The 20213-nt window shown below is 34.6% G+C and overlaps 1 protein-coding gene across 1 annotated transcript in view; it reads right to left on the bottom strand.

The window, feature by feature from the left end:
- Nucleotides 1-20213, bottom strand: part of mTor (serine/threonine-protein kinase Tor) — a 126821-nt gene that overhangs the window by 75940 nt on the left and 30668 nt on the right. The window contains exons 6-10 of the mRNA XM_089091039.1: nucleotides 9159-9786; nucleotides 7106-7305; nucleotides 5542-5808; nucleotides 3663-3762; nucleotides 656-841 (exon numbers count right to left, since the gene is read on the bottom strand). Coding sequence (XP_088947165.1) covers nucleotides 656-841; nucleotides 3663-3762; nucleotides 5542-5808; nucleotides 7106-7305; nucleotides 9159-9786 — 1381 coding nt within the window. The remainder of the gene's footprint in view (nucleotides 1-655; nucleotides 842-3662; nucleotides 3763-5541; nucleotides 5809-7105; nucleotides 7306-9158; nucleotides 9787-20213) is intronic.

The following is a 20213-nucleotide window of genomic DNA, read 5'->3' as shown; positions in this document are numbered from 1 at the left end:
TTTTTTATGAATTCGTTCCTTCATGCCTTTTTGATTCTCTATTTATTTCGGAACTTACTTGCCCACCAGGCTTTAGAAATGTGTTTAGGGAAGTTGTTCTTGGGGATTGCCTCGGGGATTGCAGTATTAACTGTATTTACTATGAAAGATGTCAGTACTTCAGTATTTGTCTCAACTGTTGTGTTTGAAATACGTGAATTTTGGGTGAAACTTGTGATTTCATCATTTAGCTTATTTTGGAAGATAGACCAATTTACTTTAGTGTTGATATATTTGGAGGTATGTGGTAGAGTTTCAGCAGGTTCATTTAGGGAGCACAGTATAGCAAAGTGGTCAGTACATAGACTATCAATTCTATTTATATAAATTTTATTCAAAATATTTAATGACACAATTTGTAGGTCAATTGTGGAGAATCTGCCACTTTTGGGGTTGAAATAAGTATTCAGGTTTGGAGGGGTAGCAGCAGCTAATTCATTATTATCTGAAGTCATATACTCAATCAATTTACCAGTATGTTTGCTGGCTTATTCCCCCACAAAAGGCTGTGGGCATTGAAATCTCCACAAATAATGATGTTTTTTAACATATTAGAATTATTTATATAATTAAAGAAATCCATGGCATCTGTAATAATGGTCAAAATTATATTTACCTTCGGTTTCCTCAGTGTGATGTTTCTTGGCATAATCTAGAAGTGCGCTGGCTGTTTCTTTCTGATGTAATTTGTTATTGATTGAAATCAGTGATTCAATCACTTGGGTAGACTGTGACTTTTGAAATTCAACTTCAGTGTAATGCAATGCCTTCGCATAAGCACGACATTGCATAGCCCTTTTGCCTAAAAGTGAAAATTCCATGAAGCTGATACAAATTAAATAAAAGTTCCAACCTTTTTTTATCTACTTTCTTTGGTTGAATAAAAATAAGCTCGAGACCTTTTTCAGAAATCACTTTTTACAAAACTTAACCCAGGTTATAAGACTGAAACTCTGGTTCAGTCTTAATCATTGTACTTGATATGGGACCAGATTTAGTCACCTCACCCCACATCTGAAAGATTTTTGGTGTTACATTCCAATCATTTTAACCTTCAGATAGGATTTCAGCAACTTTGGAACAGTAAATGCTCCATCACCAGCTGAGCACTCGAATACTTCCAATCCAATCAGTGTCATTCTACTTATACACAGTGTTTCATCAATTCATTAGTTGATCAACTGATTGCAAACACCCTTTTGGCAGAAAATTTGAAAAAAACTTCCGTCGTAAAACTGTCAGAATCTAATCTAACTAAACGACTAAGCAAACAAATTCTGTGAAAATTAACTAGTCTGGCATTCAGCTCAACGTTTCAGCAGCGATGGTGCATATAACTATTCAAAACTATAAGAAAAACAAAGCAGTAGCGGATCTGATCCAAAAGTTTCCAACAGTGACTCTTAAAAGCTTCGAGAGACATAAGATTGGAAGTTTTTATAGCCTAGTTCTTGACTCCATAAAAATGACAGATCTGACGTCAAATATGTATAATTTATTTGTTTATTTTCTTTTTTTCCTAATATGGCGGAGCTTTCCCTGGGTGATGTTGTAAATTTAAAATACAAATTGACTTCATAAAATACATCAAATACAAAACAGTTCGGGAAAAATGACAGATCTGACGTTAACGATGCATACTTTTATTTGTTTGTTTGCTGTTTTTGCGTGAATTCACGCAGATTCCATAGAGTGATAATAGAGATGTAAAATGCATCTTAATCTTTTTTATACTTGCATCTCCTAATATGCTAAAAAAAAAAATCTAAAGGGAAAACTGAAAGTTTCAAAGATTAAAAATGAAAGCAGTGGGTGGTCAAGACATTTCAAAACTTTGTAAGGGCAACTTTTACGTCATGACCACCCACACTTTCATTTTTCATTCTATCCACTTGCTTACCGAAACATTCTTAAGCTGAATCCTTTTATTCGCGCTCAATTTTTTTTGTTTAGATTTCCGACTAATCCTAATGAATTTACATTCCGGGAGTTCGCAGCATTATTGAAGCTTGGTTCATCAACAAGAGTTTATAATAATTGGCCCTGCTCCTACTTGGCCAACGAATTGACGCTACCCAAAAGATGAAAGCTTGGTTCATCAACAAGAGTTTATAATAATTGGCCCTGCTCCTACTTGGCCACCGAATTGACGCTACCCAAAAGATGAAAGCTTGGTTCATCAACAAGAGTTTATAATAACTGGCCCTGCTCCTACTTGGCCAACGAATTGACGCTACCCAAAAGATGAAAGCTTGGTTCATCAACAAGAGTTTATAATAATTGGCCCTGCTCCTACTTGGCCAACGAATTGACGCTACCCAAAAGATGAAAGCTTGGTTCATCACCAAGAGTTTATAATAATTGGCCCTGCTCCTACTTGGCCAACGAAATGACGCTACCCAAAAGATGAAAGCTTGGTTCATCAACAAGAGTTTATAATAATTGGCACTGCTCCTACTTGGCCAACGAATTGACGCTACCCAAAAGATGAAAGCTTGGTTCATCAACAAGAGTTTATAATAATTGGCCCTGCTCCTACATGGCCAACGAATTGACGCTACCCAAAAGATGAAAGCTTGGTTCATCAACAAGAGTTTATAATAATTGGCCCTGCTCCTACTTGGCCAACGAATTGACGCTACCCAAAAGATGAAAGCTTGGTTCATCAACAATAGTTTATAATAATTGGCCCTGCTCCTACTTGGACAACGAATTGACGCTACCCAAAAGATGAAAGCTTGGTTCATCAACAAGAGTTTATAATAATTGGCCCTGCTCCTACTTGGCCAACGAATTGACGCTACCCAAAAGATGAAAGTGGCAGAATAAAGTGACAGAGAAGCGATTTCCAAAACAGTTCTTAAGAGTGATTTTTTTTCTTTTACTTTAAATTAGTTTGTTTCTCATCAATGGTATTTACGGCAATAGTTATAGACTGTAGAGGCAATATTTTGTGCGCGCTAAGTTGAAGTCTCGACGGCAAATTGTATGACTTATAACAAGAAAAATCATCAAAATCCATAATGATCTTTTACTCCAAAGAAACCAAAAGAAGCTCCCAATTTCAGAGCACAAAATACTGGCGGAGTCGACAAACAAAACAATCTACTTTCATCTCCCGTTCATTATGTTTGTTCAACAAACACAAATAATTGACTTATTTTTTACCAAAGTATAAAAAAATGCAAGGAAAGTAAAACCAACATTGTTTTCTCCTTTTTGATTCACATATTATTAGAATAGAATCCAGCTCAAAATCGCTTAAATTCCGGGTCTTATTCGCGATTTCTTGGCATAGGAAGAATAGAATTGGATAAAAATTACGATGATTAGCCTTGAACAGCTAGCTTGCATTAGCCTTTTCCCGAAACATAGCACATAAAGACAAAATTACGAATTTTTTACAAAACTCTAGCAACGTTTGAAGAAGCAATCGAGTTAGCTAGGCGTCAAAATAAATCCCTTTTTTATCCACGTTGCTCATAAAATAACAAACTATTTAGTGCCTACATTGTAGCATACAGTGATTTTTTCCTTATATTTGATGGAAACCAAACTAGAAAGGCAAGTTAAAAAATAGAAGAGAATTGTAGCGATAACAAAATAGTAGGACTATACTTTACCGAGAAGATTGGTGGGAAGGGCCAAGGGTCCCTGTTCGCAATGCTCCATAAATTCTGCTAGGTTCAATATTATTTGAGTCAATTCGGGGAGATCCTTGACCTACAAATAAAAAATAAATTAATAAAACATTAATCTGCCCAATTAAACTGCGTAGCATAACTATTGGAATAGAAACAAAACATTTTATTATGTGTCTTGTTACTTTGACGTCGGCACTGTGATCTGCCTAAATACAAACACTTACTATAACAAATCCTTAGCTACATTACATAAACACAGACTTAATCTCTCCGACACTTTCAAATATATAAGATCAAGCCATGGATAGCTGCCAAACTTTCCTCAATTTTCATTCAAATTTAAATTTGAATTTTTCTGAATTTTTCCAATTGCGCAGTTTGAGCCATTCTTGTTCAAAGAGTGTTTCATACGAAGCTAAATGCAACTTTTTACGGAAAATCCACACAAAAAATCATAACATTCCAACCATTACTTCTTTTTTGGCCTTTTTCGCAAAATTTGTCTCTTTTACAACAAAAATATTAATTTGTTATTCAGATTTTTTTAAAGTAATATTTTTAAAAAAACCATAAATGCTATGAAATGTTTTTGTACAAATAACACATATTCTTCCGAAAAAAATGGAAAGGGGTAGGCAATAAAAGAATTTACGTAGACCTTTTTATTCATTGTAAAACCTTTTTAATAGAAAACAAGTAGAACCCTGGAAAGTAATTTTTTCAACCTCTCAAAGATTCTTCCGGTCCAAATGAACCGAACTGCATAAGGAAGAAATAAACTGTCAGTAAAGATGAAAGTAGATTATACAATGACGGATATAAAATAAACTAGTAATACTCTATTATTTGGCAAACCCAAATTAGTTTCCGATAAAAAAAAAAAATTGGGGATTATTTTTTACTTGACAACATTCTATAACGTTTGCTCACTTTCATGTGTCCTTATTTTCAAATTAGTAAATTCTATATTTTTTTTTTTTTTTTTTTTTTTTTTTTTTTTTTTTTTTGTCTCTGCTGTTCCTTTAAAACACAGGTTAGATCCTCTTATGTCCCATTCACGATGAGATTTTACTAACATGGATATTTGGCTAGCACTATTTTAAGCCAACCAGAATTTTTCGTTTTACCAACCAGAAAATTCAACGAAAAATCTGATTTGTTTAAATTAGCGCTGGCTAAATCTCAATATTAGTAAAATCTAATTGTGTCGGAGCCTTAATTTATCTATAGAGTAAGATTTTCTGTCGTCTTAAACAGGTTTATTTGACACATTGAGTGACTCATAGTGAAGCTCAAAATTAAATTTGTGGAAATACAATTTGCTAATGCGAAAAAAAGTAGCAGCAAAACAAGTAGGAGTATCTTAATACCTATAAAATGTGCTACATAGAGATCTTCAAAAGTACTTTTAGCTTCCTTTCGATTCGTTATAGTATGACAGGTCAAATAGATACGAAGTACAATTTTTATCAAATTTCTTTTTTTATCAACGATGCCGTGTCAATTATAGGCTGTTATTAATAGCCGTAGCAGTTAATGGGTTCCGCTTGACCTCAATATTCCGGTAAAGAATGTTGTCTTTATAGTTATTCGAACAATATCTTCATTAATTTATGATAATGATTAGATTACGATTTGATCGTGACAACAACTACAATTTTCATCACTTTCTTCTTTTTTTATCTATCTTTCTTCAATGCAGAATTTTTATCAAATTTTATTAATTTCCAATTTGTCTCCAATTTTCAAGCTTAAAAAGAAAATAAATGTAATTAATATTGCTTCAAAAGCAAAATATTCGTGTTGAAGAATAAGTTTATCACGCCATACCACAGCAACAAGTATGCTGACTTTTTACCTGAATGGCCTGTTCAAGGCTATGAATAAGTTCTTTTTGCATTTCTTCATTAAGTTCAGTCCAAATGGCAACAAAAGAGGCATTAAACAGATCCTTTGGCAGCTGACTATACCCTTGAGCCAAACTCCAACAGGATCTTAGAACAGGAGAAGAGGATTCTTTAAGGAGATCAATGCTAAGGCGTCTCATCCATTCTTGCCAGTCATCCCGTGATGCTCGACGCGTGGACGCCAAAGTACGGCGCAAGTTTTCTAAGTGAACTGGAATCTAAAATAGATACGATATGCATATACTATGACAAAATGGATGGAAACTCGAAAAAATATCCGTCTAGAAAAGAAAAGGGAGTGTGAAATAAGACTTAAAAAAACTCAAAACTATTACTACCAAGTTCAAATGCAGTCAGAGTGTTCGGACATAGAAAACGCATATTTTGAAGCTTTTTGGGGGGAAGGGCAAATGCATATTGAAAAGATTGTCCGGGATCAACAATTTTGGGAAAAACAACTATTTCCAAAACCTGAAACATTTTACTTCGAAGCTTTGCTACCAGAAATAGTTGATGGGAGTGTGCAAAAGAAGCATGGAAATACGTGAACCTTTTTAGTAGTCGTATATTACTGTTTATATTTTTCTAAATATGCATGTAGCTTTGTTTTGATAGGGCAAGTCTATAAAAATATGCAAAAGTGTCTTTTTTTCACCTAAGCTTAAAATCCCTTCTTTTCTTCCAGGGGCGTCAATTCATTAGAATATAAAGGCATATATATTCTTTAGTTGTATATAAAGCAAAATATACTTTTATTAAATCTAAGGGGATAGTTTCATTTTCTTTTTCTTTTTTGTTTTCCATCAGACACACATGTCACAATTTTGAAATCCTTTGAATCTGAGAGCTTTTGCCGACATAAAAAAGTTCGAGAATTGAGACTTTTTTTATTCCAATTCCGTTACCTCTTAACTGACGATAGCATTCAGAATAAGAATATTCATACTGAACACTTCCTCATAATATCACCTCTCATAATTCTCTCCTCCAAGAAAGTTTCACTCTGTAAATGAAAATTTCACTATTTTGCCAATATTGTACAATAAAATCCATTTTCTGCGTAAATTTTTAGTTTAAGTAAGTTCGGAAGAAAATATCGGGTATGACCATGGTATTTGGTAAAAGTTCCATTAACTCAGTTGATGAAAAGTATCCGCAACATTTATTCCAACCCAGGAAATATAAAATCCGCTGATCTGCCTATTATATGCACAAAAATAATAAACCAATTGATACAAAACAAAAATTATATTACAGTTAAGTATATATCTCCAACATTTTATGGTAAAATTCTAACTTTGAACCAATATGTGTAGTTTAAGCAAGTTAAGAACAAATTATCAGGTTTGGCCAAGGAATTTCGTGAAAACGTCATTGATGAAAAACAGCAGAAATATTTATTTCTAAATATTAATATTCTATGTAGCAAATTTAAGAACAGACTAACTTGTCAATTTTTTGCAAATATAAAAAAATTAATGGAACTGAAACAGAACACAGAAAACACAAAACTACCTTTTTTTGTATTTCAGCTGGAGCAATGACTTCCCTAGTTGCTCTTGTCTTTTTCGATTTAACTAAAAGATCACTGCCTTCTTCTGTTAAATTGTTTCCTTTCATTATGTTATTGACCAGATTATCATATGGCAGGTGATGAATTCTATGCTTGTTGACTACCTTCTGTACAACAGGAACATAAATTTGGAATTTTGAGCCTAAGAGGGAAAAGAAATTTTAGATTTTGTACGGTTTTCAGCATAGCATATAAATACAAAGTAAAGAGGAGCAGTCCTCTCCTCAGTCTATTTCCTCAGTCCTCTCCTCAGTCCTCTCCTCAGTCTATATAAATAGGAACATAAATTTGGAATTTTGAGCCTAAGAGGGAAAAGAAATTTTAGATTTTGTACGGTTTTCAGCATAGCATATAAATACAAAGTAAAGAGGAGCAGTCCTCTCCTCAGTCTATTTCCTCAGTCCTCTCCTCAGTCCTCTCCTCAGTCTATATAAATAGGAACATAAATTTGGAATTTTGAGCCTAAGAGGGAAAAGAAATTTTAGATTTCGTACGGTTTTCAGCATAGCATATAAATACAAAGTAAAGAGGAGCAGTCCTCTCCTCAGTCTATTTCCTCAGTCCTCTCCTCAGTCTATATAAATAGGAACATAAATTTGGAATTTTGAGCCTAAGAGGGAAAAGAAACTTTAGATTTTGTACGGTTTTAAGCATAGCATATAAATACAAAGTAAAGAGGAGCAGTCCTAAATAGGATGTTGCTACAATGGCTCAATGGGACCTATTGGCTCAATGGCTCAATCATCCTTTATTGCTGAAAACATAATGCATGGTTTCTTAGCTTAAAATCTCAACAACTGTCGAACCATGGCGACAATAAAGGGCCACCCATTTTTGCCAATTCTTTTTCTCTACAGATGACTCTAAACTTGAGTCTCATTAAAAAGTACAGGAGAAGTCTTGAGGCTGAATTTTTATGTTTAATTTTCTTAAAAATTTAAGAAATGGATTCTCATTCATACTGCGTATTATTGTCAAATACTCATTTCGTTTCAAATGCACCTCAGAGTGTTTTCTGTCTTAATTTGGTTGCTATCACTTAGGAAATATGGGTTTTCTCCACATTCTCAGACTTTTAAAATTCACATAGTGAATGTAATTTGTTTTTCCTTTCTTTAACACTGTTCTTGTAGATAAAAAAAAACGTGTACGAGACATTCAAACTCTATTTTTTCCATATAAGTGTATTTCTGTACAAAAAGAACATTCTTTATAATAATAAAAGGGAAAAAAATAAATATGAAACCTCTAACCTGCTATACATCGAATTGAGTTTGAATGTCTCAAGAAAACTTTTTTCTTCACAACAAAAAATATATGTGACACTTTTTCCCCAAATATATGAACAATGAGCAAAGTTGGCATCCTGTAGGTTTAGAAGGCTACCCAGTCCTTCTAGAATAGGCTTGTAAATTACAAATTGCGGTCAAACTTTTGGGGGGGGGAGGGGGATGTTGTTTTAATTAAAAAAAAAACTAATATTGTCTTATTATATAACACTTTCATACTAATAAAAAAAAAACATAACTCTTTTCATAACGTTTTCAGCTGCTTAGTTACCAAGTAGAAACATCTTGTAAAGAAAACATTCTTGAGAGGGGGTCTCAGAAAAACTTTTCTTAGTTTGTAATTTTCTTTTACAAGTAAATTTATCTTGAGTTTTAGGCTTAAGCCTAAAATTAACAGAATTTACCCACTTGATGGCAGTGTCAAAATAGAGATCTTTCTCGCTAGTCAGAAAAACAATACAAAGTAAAAACAAAGTATTTAATACAAGTATAAACCCTATAGGTTTATACTTGTTTAAATCTAGGACATTCAAACATTACGTTTTGTTCATTTTGGACCAAAAGAACAGGTTAAATCCAAGGGCTATAATATCTTCGAAAGTTTGTTTAGACAACCCAGAGTACATCTATGTTTGCGAAGTAAGGGTCTGAATTGTCACCTTTCTTTTCTGTTAAATTACTAGACCTGATATAAATACCAACTCACCCATCTGAGATCCAACTACTGTGAGAGCCTCCATGGCTGGCATTCTTAATTCAGGCGTTCTTTCAATGGTTCTAATCAGAGCTTGAATAATTCTTGAGGCAAAATCCGAGAGATCAAGACTTTCACTTAGAGCATCCAGCGACTCAATGGCAGACATTCGAGTCTGCAAAGGATAATCTGAAGAATCAATCAATTTCACAACAGGTGGTAAAACTAAATGAATGAATCCTTCAATATTTCCTCCAAATCGTTGAAGAGCAGAGAGTAGTTTTCGAGTAACAATCCTCTCGGCTGAATTGTCATGATTCAATGTTTTGACAACTTGAGGCAGAATGAGCGGAAAATAAATCTTAAATTCAGCACCCAAAGCAAGTGCAATGTTTTCCACTAGATTAATTATGGCCTGCTGGACTTGTGGCCCAGCTGTTAACCGCCATTCTTCTTGTATTATTTTGAATATATCATCCAAAAAGGGCCTGATATGTTGTTTGACGATTCCAATAAGCTCCCCTAGTTGTTGAAACATGAATTTTGTGTCTGAGTTAACAACTTGAAGTAGACCAGGCATCACTTGACCAATGTAGGTCACACCTCGAATCCCAAGAGCTTTGAAAATGAACATAACACTCTGAAACATAAAAATAACTTAATAGAATAAAGATAATAGTTTAAAGAATGACCGGTAAAAGAAACAAAGAACTTATATACATGCAAAGCTCTTTTAGGACTAATATGAGTTTGTTAGTGTTGTTCAACCCTAACAAGTTATAACTCTTCAAGTTATAGATTTCCGAAAGTATTTACAATTTACCGAGAGAATAAAACTTTCTTATCAAGAATATATTCTCCATACATGATGTTGACCAAAGCTCAAGAGCCTTAAAATAATCTTTATGTAGCGGCGTTCCAATGTATATTTAGCGCGACTTGGGTTTCTGGGCACTTATGCAACCAAACAACCGTATCTAGGCAGCTTCTTTTGATGCATAGAATACGGTGCTTGGCTAACAAAAAAGTTATAGAAAAGGATCAACAAAGTTCAATTCACATGTGTGTTTAACTGGACATCAATGACTAGGCACATTCGATTTTTGATCAACCATAATTTGCTTTATACACCCTAAAGTTGTTTGTTTGGCCAATTAGGATGTATCATCCATCACCATCATATCCACTGTATTCGCCCCCGACATAGATTTCCTTCGACACGTAGCTATACTTGAAATTCTAGCAAGATATAGACACTGGGCACCGTTTAAGGGAACGATGGTGATATTTAGAAGGCTTCAAGAACGACTAAACTCAGACAAAAATATAGAAGTACATAACAACGGACAAAACTCTTAATTTTTAAAGGACAGACAACAAAATAAAAACATCCCGAATATTTTGGTTTCACATCCGTGAACCTTTATAAACAGTGAAAAATAAACAAACTAGAATAAACTTACAAAAAGCTTCAATTGAAACTTGAACCAGAGGTCAACATCATCGAATAGAATTTTAATATTAATGGTAATTTAAGAAGCCAATATGCTCCCAGTAGGGTAGCAAATATTAACTTTTTCAGACTTATTAAAATTAAAAGGCAAGGTCTTTCATCTGCTCTTATTTTAGTTAAGTTTAAAATTCATCGTCTTTTTTCGTACTGGGAGAACAGCAGCAGAGATTAGGGCGATTAATACTAAGGAATTGAAATTGAAACCTACCCATAGAAATTGAAAGAGTTGATAATATTAAATATCTTGGGATAATAATGAGTTCAAATTTATAATTTAAAGGCCATGCAATTTATCTTCGAATGAAACTGTCAAGAAATATTAGAATGATGAATCATCTGAAATTTATTCTGCCGTTTTTAGCCCTGAAATCTCTTTATCATTCTCTAGTACATTCATATATAAATTACTCCCCCATTAGTTTTTTGAATACTTTCAAAACTCGTATTCTTCTCCTTCAGAGGCAACAAAATAAGGCTCTGAGTATATTGAAAAATTGCCTGCCTAGCCTGTATTCTTATCCTGGTAAATTGTCAACGAAAAGTATGTATCAAATTTTACATATCCTTCGACTGGATCTTTTTCCTTCTTCCCATTCTATTCTTTATATTATAAAGCATGTTCAACATATTTTGACTGATTATTTTTTTTGCATAATATATTTTTTAAGGATTATAATAAGGTTTCACATGCATATATGACCTGTGGTAGTTCTGTAGATCGTCAGGGTTTAATATAATCTGAAAGGTCCTGTTTTTCACCACGGCATAGCATTGTATATAATTGGAACAATTTTCGTAGTTTGTAGATTTGATTAAATCCTTGGTTAATAATAAAATTAGATTAAAGAATCAGTACCAGGATCAGTATTCCAGTACCAGGAGATAGTATTATTTATTTATTGTTGAGTGTTTAAACCCACACAGGAGTTATTCTCACCGTGGGTCATTAATTTGATAGTTTTATGAAAACATTTTATTGATTAATAAAGAACTTGAACAAGTATTTCAATTTGTAAAAATTTCGTACTAGAATAATGATTGAAACTATTACTCTTTTTTTTCGGACCTTTGGCACTAATTTTGATTCAACATGATTGGTATATCATTTTGAGCTATATTTTACATTTTGTTACCGTCAGAAGGGTGTTCAGCACTTCTGATAAAAACTTACAGTTTGTCAGCCTTTTGTATTATTTTCTTGTACTTTTTTAAGTTTGTTATTCTAGTTTTTTCTCCTTTTTTCCGCTGATAAAAGGTTTCCGAGTGCAAAATCAAACATTTGGGCTATTAATTTTAATCACTGTCTTAGTAACGTTGCACTCGTTGTTTTGCACCTTTTTCTATATTTTAACTTTATTTATAAATGGAAAGGCAGTGTGTTGTAAAATATTATTCAAATTGGATTATTGCAACAATAGCTCTAAAGACGGTCTCCAGGTCTCACCATTGGACGTATGGATCCATGGACGGATGGATGATAGACTTACTTATCAACAAGTGAAATGACATCATTTTTATACAATCTTAAAAAGGGCTTATGCCAGATTTTGCCTCTCACCCGGACTATCTGTCTTGGCTTTTTCTACAATTAAACCATGGCTTGAAGCCCGCAACTACTTGATTTTAATTAAAAATCAATGATTCCCAAGATCTTTCAGTATAAGACACAAATACAGCATTTCTAAAACACATTTGCATGAAAACTTATGCACAAGAGTTTTGTAAAATAACAGTTTATAGAATTAGCAGTATGATCATTCCCTATCTCACCCATTATAAAAACCCGGACCGAGGTGCGAGTGCTCCAGAGAACGTTTTTGCAGATATAAACATAAGCGGCATTAGATATTTTCACGGGTAGACAAGTCAGATTTCTCTTGGACGCAAAACTTACAGTTATAATAGAAATAATCGGATATAAGTGGAAACCCGCTATTACGAGTAATGCACTTTGTAACCCTCTTGAACGCGAAACTTAAAGTTATAGTAGAAATAATCGGAAATAAGTGGAAACCCGCTATTACGAATAATGCACTTTGTAACCATTTCTCATTGATTGACGAAAACAGACTAACCCGCTAATGCAGAAATAAGTGGGAGGAGCTTTTTGTTCACAACGAGAATGAAGACCAGAAATGATCTGCGATAAACATACTGGATAATTCTATAAACTGTGTGTAAAACAGACAAACAAAAAATTCACTTGATGTTATAAATTTTCTGAATTTTAAATGCTTTCATTCAACTTCGCCTGTTGAAAAGATCAAAGGTCAAGTCTTCAGTTATAGTAAACTGTACCGATTGGTAGTTTTAAGGACCAATCGCCATAGGGTTGTATTAAAGGCGTGGTCGAGGAGAGAAGAATTCCTAGCTGTATTTGTTAGCATAAAGTATGAATAGTCAGGTTGAAATGTGAAAAGATTTACTTTTCCCTCCCAAAAAATTTACCAAAACTAAAAAAAGTAAAACAACCATTTACCACAAAAAAATTTTTTTTTAAATGCTTTTATTCCTAAATTAAAAAAAAAAAATTCCCGTTTTTCGACCAAAATTAACAAACGCTGAAACAGTAAATAAAGCAAAAAGAACAAACATAATAAAATAAAGCATAATACAAAATAACAACAAAAAAGAAAAATAAAACACTCCGCAAATAAGTAAATACAAAAAAAATTGATTACTCTTTAAAAAAAAAAGTAGGTACAAATCATTCTTTGAATCATGTTAACTCCAAAACTTACTTTGCATTTCAATGAAGACGGTAAGAGGATCTGCCACACCTGTGAACAGGTATTTACTGTAACTGAATGCGGTAAGAGGATCCATGTGTTTTAGCTGCTACCCCGGAATTACTGGTCACTGGTGGCGATTAAGAAGGTACCTACAACACTTACAACAATAATAAAACTTTTTCCCCTTCTGACAAGATTTGCGATAGGAGAGATAACAGAATGTGTGGGATAACGAAAACACTATAAACTCGTGGAAATAAAAAACGGTTAAGCAACAATTTAGAACCAACAAGGAGTCCCTAACTATTGTAGGTATTCTTTTCTTTTTTTCTTTATTTTTTGGCAAAATGCTGAACAACATCCAAATGAGTCAATCTGAGATTTGACGCAATCAAAAGGCTTAGGTAAGAAATAGTACTAGAAGCGGTAAAACCTTGATCACCGAGCCGAAAAAAGCAACCTAATCTTGAAATAGGCATTTGCCAGTTGAGTAAAATTTTCCTCTGTTCGATAAATTCAGTAGTGTAATACCTATCCCACAAAACACACAGCTCTTTCCAAAACCCGCTACGGGTAAACATCACTATTATTATGCAAAGGAGGGGAGTTGATAGCTCTCTGCCTAATGCCTTTATATAAAGGAATCAATACACCAGGCTCATTTGTCTGAGTAGGCTTGGGAAGCTTGTTTTCCTGGGAGTTCAGGCAAATTAACGGTCATGTGTCAATTCTAAAACTCGGTTAACCTGCCTGAGACTCTAGGCGGGCGTGCCTCTCCTAAAGCTAAGACACAAGGATTTGTCCAATAAAAGACTCAAAGTTACTCCCGCCGTTTACCCGTACTGTTTACAGAAATACTTGGAAAACAACAAGTCTCCCGTTCGTCTGCGAGTCAAGGGGACTTGTCGGTCATGTGTCAATCCTAAAACACGGTAGCCCACCTAAGACTCTAAGTGGAAAAGCCTATTAGGCTTAGGTCACTTGTTCACCTATAGGTCCAGGCAAATTCAGCCCCCCGTTTTGCATACAAGGCCAGTGGACATTGTCCGTCATAAGTCGACCCAAAAATCTCGATTGTCCTCAATTCAATTCCAGTAGGCTTTCCCAGTAAGCAAAGTTCACATAGTAAGGACATATTGTCTGCAAAGTCTTGTGGATATGGTCAGTCATCAACCTTTGAAAACCTTTTAAGGCTCACAGAAACTAATAGACTATTTGAATTACCCTTATTCCATGATTATCTACCTTAATTCTGCCCTAGAATGAATGGATGAGAGACTATCTATCAAAAAGTGAAATGATATCATTTTTATACAATTCTGTAAAAGGCTTATGCCAGCTTTGCCTCTCACTCGGACTATCTATCTTGGGTTTTTCTCCAAATAGCCGTGGCTCTTAACTTTTTATTCAAAGTTCACCAACTTGATTTTAATTCAAACTTGATTTAATTCACCACAATCATTTGATAATCTTCATAATTATTCAACATGTTCATTCGCTTGAAACTTGCATCTATAAGTTCGTGGGCCGTGGGGAACCTAACATACAAAAAAAAAAGATGGGGAGCATGCATGCCCTACAAATGCGCCTTGGGGGGGGGGGTGGCATGGAACTTAATTCTGAGATTCCTTGAGCCAAGGTGGCCCCAATTATAAAAAGGGATGGAAACAATATTGGTTCACTTGAAAGTTGGGACCAAAAAAGGGTAAACTCAGTCTTTTGTTTTTAGCAGATTGAAATTTATAGCTCTATATCCTAAAGCCAGGAGGATTCTGCTGCACAAGAAACATTTTAGTCTGGGGACAGTGCCACTTTCCCAAAAAAGAGCAGACAAACTTTATGCTTCAACTTGCTTGAAACTTTCAAGGATCCCTTGGGGGCTAAAACAACCACACGTGCTTTTTTTTTTCTTGGCAAAGGGTTTTGGAGGGTCTGAATATATGCCTATAAACTTGTTGTCGTTCATTAATTTCAAAATTACAGCCGTAAGTCGGGCAAAAGGGAGCCAAATGTAGAGAAAATTAAGGTGGCAAACTGGGGCACAAAAGCGGCCAATTTTTTTTCCAAGCGCAGATGTGGAAAAGTGCAGATAGATACTGCAAACCAAATTTAAAGTTACATACAGGTAGACAGGGCCCAGAGAACTCTAATAAAGAAGAAAAATATTGAAAAATTATTTTTTATTGACTCTTGGCATCAGAAAATAGGCAAGATACTTTTATGTGTATCTCCTATGGTCAATCACCCAGAACAGAATATCGCGAGTTTAGTCAATACGAATATCATGTGACATAATGTATTGTTTGTACGCTCGGACGTGCCATCTTTTTAAAGAATGCTTTAGATCAGCTTTCTTTTAATGAAAGCTATAAAATTCTCTATTAATGCAAAAATAATACAAGTTAACACTCCGCAAATTAAAATTTACTAACAACTCGAAACTAAACTCACTCCTGATTGTTAGTTGTTAAGTCTTAACTACTCAGAAAAAAAAAACAATATAGTAAATATTTCCCATTATCTTGTTCTTCTTATCGACTCAATTGGGAAAATTCACGAAAACCCTAACTTCTGGTTAAATTTAATTTCGATTGACCTTCAAAAAGTATTTGACCTCGTTAATTAGTTGAGAAATTCCTCACTGAATTCAACAGGAGCGTAATTTGATATGAGGTAGGGGGCAACTGCCCCTTCCAGACCTCGGTTTCAAGTACTTTTATAGTAATTATAGTACTTTTACAGTACCTTTATGGTACCAAATGGCTCATTTTTCAGTGTTTACTGTTATTTTCACTTGATTTTGGAAAATTGACTCCAGGTTTGCCCCCCCCCCCAAATTTTGACAAAATTGCATCACTGGAATTCAATATTGATTCTTTCCTCGTCAAATTAATCGCCTCCTTCTTATCAAGTAGATCACAGGTAGTCAAATATCAGAATCATTATTCCAGTTCCCTCCCTGTCCTCAATGAATTATCCCTGTGAATGACCTAAGGGTCGTTGAAACCTGCTACAAAAACTTACTAAGCAACCCTATGAGCATCTTCAATAATATTGCAGACAACGCTGCGGACTTGACATGAAAGTAAACCCCTTTAAATCTATGATAATGCCAATATGTTTCCCTAAACCTCACTCCTTTTTTCAACCCTATCCCCCGAAATATTTCTGTGTCCTCCTTTAAATTACTTGGGGTCACAATTTCTTTTAATTTAAAGTGGGATATCCATGTCAAAGATATTGGACTATAGAGCTAATGCGTCCATTTCCCTCCTTAAGCTCTTAAATAAATTTGGAGTCCCCCAATCCCATTATTTAAGGATTTATACTTCGTTTTCCCGCCCCTATATTGAAGGTTCTTGTCCAGTCTAGCATCCTGGCATCTTCCATGAAGAATCAGAAAAATTGAATAATTGAAAAGAGCCTTGAGAATAGTTTTCAAAGAAGTTAAGGTACCCTACTTGCTCCTTCTAGAAAAAGCCAGGTTGGAAACCCTTGAGCACAGGAGAGTGACGCTGTGCCTCAATTTTGCAAAAAAATGCAATAAAAAATCCTCGCACAGAAAACATTTTCCCCAAAAGACACCCGGACACCACCTGCCACGGACTGTTTCTGAACCCGTTCCTATCTTGTCCCCTATTCGTCGCTCTATCTCCTGATCTGAAAAAACCTTTGTCCCCGTCATTACACATAAAATACATTGCTTGTTTTCTTTTTTTATTATTATTATTTAGTACGGGCGATACCCAAGGTTTGTGTTTTTTTTTCCAGTCCCGCCTTTTTAAGTTCTTTTTTAAACCTTTTTAAATGTATATATTATTTAATTTTTTTAGTTTTATCAGTTTTTATCTTTTTAGCTAGATGACATTTTGCAGTTTTGAATATTTTGACTAAGGAATGACATATCATTCCGATATTTTCGTTTTGGCATTGCTTGCCGATTTTTTAGTTGTTGTGTTTTATTTTATGATTTTCTTGCTTATTTGTTTTTTGTGGACTCCATAATTTGAATTCGACCCTTCGGGGCTTGTGATAGTAATTTTTCGAGATAGATGTCTTATCTTACTTGACATAGAATTTCATTTAAAGACAGCGAACATAATTTGTAGACAAACATTTGAAACTAATTCAATTGAAAAATAATTTTAACTGCATCAACTCATGACACCCAAAAACGAGCCTTCAATTTGTTTTTTCTCTGATATGTTTGCAACATACACAGATGCGGACAGGGCCAGGTATACCTCGATTGATTAGCGTTCGTTTTGGGATTTACTAATTCAGTCGTAGAAGTTTTTGTATGTTTTAAGTTTGAATTATTATGCGACTTTATTTCTGCTTTTTTCTTAGGGTCTTTAAGTTCACCTTTCTTTCAAAACCTATTTTTTTGTAAATTATTTTAAAGATCATAGGTTCATAATAAAGGCCAAAGAGTAAATTCAAAATTCCCTACCTTGTTTCATAAAATCATTTTTCTTTTTTCTTTGGAATGATAAATTTAGCAAAAATTGCATTAGCTTTAGTTTGGAATCACGTGGAACTTGCAAGTAAATGTACACTCCTTTTCTAGGCAGCCAGCTCTTCAGGGATTTTTAATGCTAATTTCGTTTTTGCATATGACCTTCATACGAGAATACATACGCAGGAGGGGGGATTCCTCCCCTGAGCTTATGAACAGTGGGACCAACTTACGAATTTGATGCACCATTTTTATGCAGATTGTTTATCTTTATTCACTTCGATACCAGCCGACACAACTACGCACGCTCCTCCTCCATCACAATCTATTCTAAGCCTCCCTTTTTACATCCTCCCAGGAAGTTCCCATTTCCTTTTAATCTTTCTTTATGACGTCCTGCAACCCCACACGGGGACCACCGGCCTTCCGTTTAGCCGAAGGCAGCTGGCCGAAAAGGACAATTATTGGCAATTTGTCATCTTTTATTTATAGAATGTTTCTTGTTAATCTCAACCTCTTTTACATTATAGCCGTAGAAAACAGAAATGAACCCTATTTTTCGTAGAGCCTACTGTTTGAAATACGGTGAGTCAGCCGGGTACCCAGAACAATCCCTAAGCAATTTCTCTGGAAAACATCTAGCAAATCTTCAATTGCTTTTGGAGCGCCAATGCTTCAGAGCCGTATTTGACCACTGTCATTTCTGTAGCTTCTAATATTCTAATCTTGGTTTGCAGACTTATCTTCCTATTCTTTCAAACTTTTTTTAACTGTGAAAAAACAACCAGAGCCTTGGCTATTCTACTTTAAACATCTTCACTGCTCCCACCGTCTTTACTTATAATACTACCAAGGTAGGTGAAGCTGCCCACCTGATCAATCTTTTCGTTAACCCATGTCACCTTTTCATCTTAACTTATTCCTAGCCTTAGTGACTTAGTCTTCCTAACATTAATCTTTAAACCTATTCTAGCACCTTGAACTCGCAAAACCTCTAAAGTTCATTCATTTTGCTCATACTTTCATCTAGGATGCTTAAATCATCAGCATAATCGAAGTCCATGAGACTTTTTTCTCCCCATTTGACTCCATAGTCTCCCGTTGCCTTTCTTGTGCTCCTTAAGACAAAGACCATCAAAATAATTCAAATAAAGGGGGATAGAACACAACCCTGCTTAGCTCTTGATTGAATACAAAACCAGCTGCTAACCTCATTTCCTACCTTAAACGCACCAGTGTTATTCTCGTATATAAAACTAATCACTTTAATGTAGTTGTCTGGTATACCATACAAGGATAAAACCTTTGCTAAAGCTCTTCTATCAACAGAATCGAACGCTTGCTCATAATCTATAAAGCTGAGGACTGAAGGTGTTTGACAACTCATGCACTTCTCAATTATTAACCTAAGAGTGAAATTTTGGTCGACACATCCTCTGCCTTTTCTAAAACCGCACTGTTCTTCTCTTAAAACTTTGTCTGCAGCATCTCTCAGTCTAAAATGTATCATATTAATAATTAATTTGCTACCTACAGAGACCAGACTAATGTCTCGATAATTACTACACTCGTTCTTATCACCTTTCTTATAAAGAGGCTTAATTAAGGTTTTCCTAAAATCGTTAGGTACTTCCCCTTTTTCAAAAATCATATTCATAATCTTCAGTAACTTATTTCTAACCTAAGGCCCACCATATTTAAGACACTCTTTTACCAAACTATCAGCATTTGGAGCCTTATTATTTTTAATCCTTTTAGTACTGTCGCTAATTCCTCCTCACAAGATAAATCTTCCTTCACATCCAAGGTATCACAAACGTTTTCATTTTCCTCTATATCTTTTCCTGCAACTCTATCTCGGTTTAAAAAATTCTCAAAATTTTCTGCCCATCTCTCTTTGACTCTCCTTATCACTAATTTTGGCCCCGTTCCTATCTTCTGGGACAAGTCCGGATTGACTACTCCATCTCAATTTATTAACATGCCAGTAAAATATTTTACTATTATCCCGTCCAGCTGCATCTTCCAGATCCTCGGCAATTTTATCCATAACCTCAACTTCACACCTCCTTAGTTCATATTTTAATGCTTTCTACAGTTTTTTTACATTCCTTTTGTTTTAATATGATCTATCACTCAGATAATACTTGTACAAGTCCCTTCTCCTTTCTATTAAACATAATGTTTTTTCACTAATATTTTTAGCTGCAGTCCTAGCTTTCTTCCCTAAGACATCTTCAGCAACTTCACAAATTAGTTTTCTAAAATGATTCCAGCCATCTTCGAAATTATCAATTCTTAAACTCTTGAGTTTAGTATCCATCTGTTCTTGGAAAGTGTCTCTCAAATTCTCATCCTGGAGC

The sequence above is a fragment of the Artemia sp. Qi Xiang Cuo genome, chromosome 6 (assembly GCF_049724085.1).
Source record: "Artemia sp. Qi Xiang Cuo chromosome 6, ASM4972408v1, whole genome shotgun sequence".
In the NCBI taxonomy this organism is placed as follows: domain Eukaryota; kingdom Metazoa; phylum Arthropoda; class Branchiopoda; order Anostraca; family Artemiidae; genus Artemia; species Artemia sp. Qi Xiang Cuo.
Note: the sequence above shows the minus strand (reverse complement) of the source record. Positions and strands in the feature narration are given on the sequence as shown.